Source organism: Branchiostoma floridae, unplaced genomic scaffold (genome assembly GCF_000003815.2).
Source record: "Branchiostoma floridae strain S238N-H82 unplaced genomic scaffold, Bfl_VNyyK Sc7u5tJ_1582, whole genome shotgun sequence".
Taxonomy (NCBI): domain Eukaryota; kingdom Metazoa; phylum Chordata; class Leptocardii; order Amphioxiformes; family Branchiostomatidae; genus Branchiostoma; species Branchiostoma floridae.
This window is the reverse complement of record NW_023365776.1, coordinates 51,223-59,111: the sequence shown is the minus strand read 5'-3', so window position 1 is coordinate 59,111 and position 7,889 is coordinate 51,223. Positions and strand designations below refer to the sequence as shown.

At 41.3% G+C, this 7,889-nt stretch overlaps 1 protein-coding gene across 1 annotated transcript; it reads left to right on the top strand.

Moving 5' to 3' along the window:
• The first annotated feature begins 6,752 nt into the window (after window positions 1-6,752).
• Window positions 6,753-7,505, top strand: LOC118408398. Its single transcript, XM_035809168.1, has one exon. The coding sequence runs from the start codon at window positions 6,753-6,755 to the stop codon at window positions 7,503-7,505; it is 753 nt and encodes a 250-aa protein (XP_035665061.1).
• The last annotated feature ends 384 nt before the right edge of the window (window positions 7,506-7,889 follow it).

Sequence of the window (7,889 nt, the reverse complement as noted above, 5' to 3'; positions counted from 1 at the left end):
CCACTAGGCAAATACGTGGCGCGATCTCATCGGTCCATATATTGAATGAATGAATGAAGACACTTATTGTACATTCTTGCCCAACCGAGCTAAGTACGGGTCACAACAAGTCAAATCATATATACATATAAAAATATCACAGATATAGTCGAAGTATATTATTTGATTACCCGACAGATAACGGGAAACGAGGGACAATCGGTCACTCTTCAACGCGCGGTCAAATTATGCGATTCCTTGTTTCGACATCGAGCCCTCCTTGGTCAATGTTACCCTCCCACCCCCCAGGTTTTTCCTCATAATTTCCTCTGCATTACTAATTCGAAATAATTTACCTGGTGAATCTATGCCGTCCATATTGCGTTTCGTTCATTTTGCTACGCTGCTGTTGCAGTGCTTTCTGAGAGCACGATGTATATGCTCATTTACATTATGCGTTTGAAACACATGGAATTAACATGAACCTCCCGTGTTCGGTAGACATTTCTCTTCGATCTGTGTGCCCACGGCGTAAATCTAATTGTACCAAAGCCACCCCATCGTGATGCCGACATCTCTTTGTAATCGACGGTTGCCACTTAATAAATTTACAGGCGCCAAAAGCCGCCAGGTACAACAGTGTTAAAGGCTCCCGCTGGCAATTGTCCTGTCGTCTACCAGGACCTGTCAAATTCAAGAGCGGTGACAATCAATCATTTCGGCACATGTTTTGTCTCTGCGCAATACAGTTATTCGACTGCACTGTTTCTAACACGGCCAATGTCACGGGGAGAAGTGTGTAGGATGCCTCTTCTTCCCTCCGACATGTAGTTCAATGTATCTAAGTCATCATCTATTAGATAAAAATTGCATTTGCTCGTCTCGCCATGTAAGGCAGACATTCCAATCTTGTTCTGTTCAGACCGTCAGAAGTTGTGTTGGCTTTAAATTGACAACCCGTCAACATTGAAACCGAAACCTTTGCCGCTATACAGCCACGGTATAACCAGAGAGTATAGCAAGGTGCGAAAAATCTTAAAACCCTGACGTATTATCTATTCACCTACAATAATATTTTACGGATTACTTGGACTCTATCTTGTATCATACATTCTGCCAAGAGCTTATAACACCAAAATCAGACAATTTTTTATTTCAAATTCGAGAAAGTCTTTGTTTCACTGGATTCTCCCAGATGAACTGTCTATCTTCAGTACGCTATGCGCGCGATACTAAATACAACACATTATCCCCCATTTTTGTCAAGGCTCCAATTGAAATGAGCCGATTTCTAGATTGTTGTGGTATATATATATTAGTCTCGGACTGGAACACTCTTTTCGGAATACATTTAATGACTTTGTTTTATACTTCATTTCCATGTATTGCGAGCCCGAGGCCCTTTCGACAGGCATTTCGGAACACCTCTCACCGGAGGACGGCTGGTGCCCCGCCTGACAGCCCACTGACCCGATGCCGCGGAGCCCCAAATGTGTACGGGCCTGGACACCTGCCTGTTCCCAGTCCAAACCTCCTGCACGGACATCCTGTCAACGACCGAGTCTACAGTTTCATCTGCAGGCAGAGTCCGCTTCAGCTAGTACCTGGGCCCTCCCAACTGGCTGCACTAACTGTCTCACATATAGACATTTTGTTTTCTGCTGCGACTGATACTTGTACCATTGGTTTATGAACCATGGACCTTTCCGACTGATATAGTATTAAGAAACTTTCTCGTAAATAATTCACTGCAGGTGTCAGTTTCGGTCGGCACTATGTTAACGCCTTCCCACTCCGCCATGCACTATGTCTTGTTCCCAGTTAAGTGCTACTAGTATTAGTTACATTGTTCCATCGCTTTACATGTACTTGTTTACTCAATAAGCGGCTTATCTAATCTTGAAGCTGTAGGAGAAAAATGAATGAAATAATGAACTTTATTGCATGACATTCCTCATCTTATGTCTAGTGCTCATATTCAACGATTCTAGAATATACAATAGATAATACGCACTTGTACCGGAACAAACTGGACCTATACATTAACTTCTTGACAATTCCTACTTAAGGTGAGTAAACACCTGTCCTGCCGTTTACAGCAATGGGTAAATCCTACCTCCCCCCTCCTACGGGAGTTAGGGTTGGGGTAGCCGGCATTGCGGCACTATTCTCGATTTCAAACAGCCATGAAGTTTGGGCATTCCATTTGACAGCTCTGTCGTCCAATACACCGGTCAACGTGCCTATTTCATAAGTTCCTCTCTTGAAATTCCTTCTGCGCACTCACAGTTCAGCGTTAACAAGACACACGGCTTAGTTGCAACTTCCTTTATGACTCAGCCATAAAAGGCACATTGTATAGCCTATATCTTGCGACTTTCAAATGAATGAGACAAGTATAATATGTAACAGATAGCTGTATCCAGACCCGCATCAGAATATATTTACTTCAAGTTTTAAATTAGGCCGTAGAAAGGTGCATTAAGTACGTTAGATTATCCTGTGATTGTACGCCTCTAAAAAGCATAGGACGTTAGTGACGTACGCGTTTTTGTTTATACATGTAGCTCCACTATTAACCTTGGCGGAAGATACGCCCTACAACCTTGTACAGCCTTTACCGTTATTGAGGAATCCGATGTTGTCCAAATATCATTTTGAATTTGCTTGTTTCCGTATCAGCCTTACCATAGGCACTCATCAGCGGCTAGGTATAGTAAAGCTTCATCTTCAATCCTCCTAGTACTAGCAGCTATTGACGTGTAGTTAACATGTTGATCGCTTAGACAACATATCTAGTCATCCATTTGTACGTCAACACTTCTGTTTCATACATACCGTGATTGACTTCGACATTACCTGTTTGTCCACTTTAGCTGTTTTCTTTCTTATCTAATTAACCTTTCAGTCTGAACGGTCGATTAAGGATTTCGTTGCAAATTTTATGCTTGTTCTCTGTCTTTCTTTTGCGAATTTAAGCATTTCAACTGTGGTTCCTCAGCATTTTTTTTGGTGTTGTTTATCTTAGCTCTGTGGTTAGATTTGTAAGTTTTACCATGTAAACAATTTTGTTTGTATTTTCTCATGTTTGACAATGTCATAATATTGATGTAATTGGACCATTAGCTGATTGACGTGCTGTGTATTCCCATGGGGATTACCCCCAAAACCTGTTGACGTCATTTGTGTTATTGCTTCGTGGGTATCTCAAACTGATACACATATTCGATTGATTTCCCGTTTGAGGAATAAATTGTTGTGTTCCGCCAAACCTGATTTCGTCTCTGACCACATCTTTATTTTCTTGGTGTCGGTAGAAAATTCATGGATTGTAAAACACATTTTTGCGGAGCAAAATAAGTCAGTATTCCGTTGAGGAAAGTAACAAAGCTTTCACCGAAACATCTATGGTTTAAACACTTGGCTGTGTACAAGGAGCTTTGTTATTTCTGCTTAGAAGGTAGTTTACATGAACACAATGTGGCCCTAATGTTGCTACTTTGCAACAGTTAGTAAGGTTACTGTGTGATTACCTTCTTTTTCTTCGTACCAACTGACATTAATCAACTTTACATTCAAGCTTATTAGTTGAAAACTCAAAATCAAAACCATACATTTTTCAGTCATTGTATCAGCGTTTCAGCTAGGAACCAAGCTAGTCAAAAAATAAAGCAAGACTTTGCACAACAAAAGAGCAATACAGTACCAGGTTTAACAGTAGAAAACTGATTTTTCCAGTAACAAATCATCATACCAATTAAGATTGTTCATGTATGTACAGGTCACGCTGCATTCACTGATAGACTCATCCATAGTCACTAATGAAAGATGATGGATGGTGTCTGAAATGCCTGGATCCTTTGAGAATTTATCCACTGTTGCCTTCTTCATTTTGCATTACGTGATACATGTATCAATCTATATTTTGTGGCAGGCTCTATATTGACTTAATTACACCTAGAATTGAGTATATTGTACACATTGATACAATGTACATGTATCACGTTAACAGAACTGAAATTACCAGTCATGGCTATTGTTTCAATTGGCCTATGATATGCTTATGCTTTCCTTCCTTAAGAATCTCCACAAACTCATAGCTGCTGCACTTTCCCTGCTGACTAAGAAGGTCCAAGAGAGCCTCGGCCTTCCCCTGTGTGGTTGTTGTACTGTTGATTTTTTCCTTCTCTTGAATCTGCAGGAAGCCCCGCTGGATGAGAAGAGGAAATAGGTCTGACACCTGAAGCCTTTCCTTCAGCAGTGGGTAGTTCCTCTTAATCAGATCTTCAAGGTCCTCTGCCGGCCCTTTGTAATGAAAGTATAGAAATGTGTTGAAAAAGATATTTCAAAGGTTTGGGTGACATCATTTTCATTGACGGGCTTGAAATCAGAGAATGGTAGGAGCATAAGTAGCAACAAACGTTCCGCAGGATACAAACACACAAAAAGTTCGATGGTCTGGCTGTAAAATATCAAAATACTAGAAACTTAAGGCAACATTTTCAAGGAACTGAACGACTGCTTTGAACGGAGCTGAATGACTTACCTTGATACGGGTATGCAGACGCAGGACAGACATTTGGATGTCTAGGGTCGCACACAGTTAACTCGCACTGCACTTCTTCAATGTTTCGCCCGACATTCTCGTTTGTTTCGTCGTAACAATGGCAACACTTTTTCAATTTGTACAATGCGTAAACGGCAACTACGGCTATGATTAGTGCAACTGCTCCTACAGTCCCACCTACTATCTTCTGATACTTAGTTTCACATACGTGCGGCATAAAGTTAACCCGTGTTATAGGCACGTTATGAAGTGCGGCTGGCTTCTGGCAGAGAGTGGCCCCAAACATATACTCGTCGCTCGAAAGAAAGTTGATAATCATTTCTTTTAACCATTGCATGGTGCATGTGCAACTGAAAATATCATCGCTACAATCACAGAGGTCGCTGTTCCATTGATTACAGTCACAGTTGAATGGGTTTCCCCGCAAACTGATAGATTTAAATTCGTGGAACGCATTTTTAAACGTTTTACGAGGGAGAAACTCGATATTGTTATGAGAGAGATCGAACATGTATACGTTTTTTATCATATCGAATGATCCGCGGAACATGCTTATTTCATTCCAAGACAGGTCAATTTCATACAGTCGGTGTAGATCGGACAACATGCCGAAGTCAAGGATTGTGAAATTGTTATGCGAAAGGTTCAGTTTAGATGTGTTTTTGGGAAGTCCCATCGGGATGGATGTTAAACCTTGACCCTTACAAACAACAAAGACACGGCCTTGAGACGGCTCTTCACAGGTGCACTTCGTCGGGCAACTTTGAATCGGCGCAGTTAAATATGCTGCCATTGTTACACAAACAAAGAATGTTGATTTAGTCGTCGCCATCTTGGGATCACAACGATCTATGAAGAAAACAAATATTTAAAAAGAGGGTGGGGTAGTATTTCTACTTTCCTGCGCCACACAGTTTAAAAAATTCAGTACAAATAACATCATCCAGTAATTGATGAAGTTGATATCAAGAATAAGTTCCAGCCTACTTCATATGTCTACAGTTCGAATATTTGCAATCTAAATTTCCGCAATATTCGCGGAAAGCGCAAAATTCTCTATCCACTGATCCAGTCTCTCAAACTGCCCCACAGAAGAACTTTATTTCTGTAAATCTGCATGCTTAACTGTACTACAGACTAGCTTGTAAGGACATTGCAATTACAGATAGAAAGAAAAGTTAAGTACATTTTACTCAGTGTACAGCCAGCGTCTTCAAGCTCTGAGGACTAGCTGTTACTGAATTGGCGGAAAGACTTATGAAAATGCTGTAGATTAAAGCTGTTAGAAAAGTGACGCAATACTAGGCATATATTGACCAAAGGAGGCCATATACACATTAGGCATATTGACTACAGACAGAGAGCAGAATTAATGAATTACTCCGTCAGCGAACTGCTATAGTGTGTTGCCGTATTAACAAAGGACTTACATTCGCGTTACTCTGGAAAGACAGAAAATTAACGTCTGAAACGTCCACAACGCTTTAGGTCTGAGACTTTGGAAATGGAACGGCAACCGGGGATTCCCCCGTGTATTAGGTAATGTCGTTCAACTACGCATGCGGAAATGAACTGTCCAAAGTTCACTGGTAAGACTCACATGGGTGGCATCTACAATAAATTCACAGCTCGGTGAACATAGCAAGTATTAACAAGTTAATAACGTTACATTTTAGAATCTTTGCATGAATTTCAAGGAGGCAAAATCATCTTAATTTTTTCAAACGTCGAAATTCAGTATCATATGGCATCGGAGATAATCTCATATGGCATCGGTAAAATCTTTGCCTTAGATGTAATGTTAGTTGCTGTGGAATGTTCTTTGTCAATCGCAACAACTTCACGGAAAAACAACTTCACGGTCAAGATGTGCATCGCTAAGTCAAGCTATGGTCACATTTTTCCACTCCGGGCCCAGCCTGACAGTTTGCAGGAACCAAACATATAAATTAATATAAAAGACAATAACAAACACAAAACGTAACGAAAACTTTTCAAGATCATCAATCATGCTAATTGTGCATATATAGCAATATAATTTTACTCGGGGTTCTTGGGAATTCCTTTTTGTACAAAAGCAGATTATAGATTTCATTTTGAAGGCAAAATATTTGGTAACATTGAAGTTTTGGCATTTGTGTATCCTTCATTTTGATTATGCTGATTGCTGTTCATGAGCACACGCTCCACCGTGCATAACGACACCATGGATGTTGGATATGCCGATGACGTTTCCCTGTCGAGGACTATTCCTGTGCCTTCAGCTGATCAGGATACAACTGTGGAAGAGGAGTCTACTCATCTTAACTCCTGGACAGTAGACAACAGGATGACGCTGAACGGTGGGAAGAGTTTGCTTCTCCAGATCTGCTTCAGCAAATCTGCTCCGATTCCACCTATGATCACACTTGGAGGCCAACCAGTTCCGTCCGTTGACTGTGCCAAAGGACTAGGTTTCTACATGGACAAGAACCTCACCTTCGACGAACAGATCTCTGCAATGATCAGTAAAGCATCGCGCAGACTACATTATCTGCGTCTGTTGACGAAGCAAGGTACCAGTGTAACGGACCTGATACAGATATACCTGTCACTTGTACGTCCAGTACTTGAGTATGGCCATGTTATACTGGTCGGGTGCAGTAAGGGGCAGGAACTGGCCATCGAGAGGGTACAGCGCCGGGCCCTGCGCATAATCTCCCTTGGAGGTAGACGCAGTGTGCCCGACTTGCCAACACTGAAGGTCAGACGGGAGGATGCAGCGGTACAGCTGTTTGAACGCATGCTCAAGGAAGACCACCCCCTGCATGACATGGTTCCACCCACAAGAACTGGGGCCACGGGACTCACACTTAGAAACTCTAGGACAATCAGTTTACCAAAAGCCCGTACTAAGAGACTCAGCAAGTCCTTCCTCCATAGCGCCATCCGTCTCTACAACAAGAAGGTTACACAGTAGTGCTATTAACACTTGTTGTTAGCCATTACCTGTACTTCTTGTAACTCGGTACCGTTTTCCAATACGTTGATTTTAATCTATTATGAATGTTATACACATGTTAACTGGAATCTACAAGTCGTTGTTCGTATGCAGCTATTGTTATTATGTGTTTTGTGTGGCTTTGGTAAGCCTGACGTGTGTAATAAGGTCAAAATTCGGGTGAATGTGTGTTTGCCCGCGAGAACCTTAATAAATAAAAAAATAAATAAATAAAACATTAGTTAATGTTATTATTCACCACCATGAGATTCCTTCCTTGGTCAATGTCTTATGTACCTCTCTCTCTCTCTCTCTCTCTCTCATTGTATTATACGCTCTCTATCTATGTTTCTCATACCCTGA

Bases quoted from the DNA above. Each gene is read 5' to 3' on its own strand.
- LOC118408398 (XM_035809168.1), top strand. From the start codon at position 6,753: ATGGATGTTGGATATGCCGATGACGTTTCCCTGTCGAGGACTATTCCT.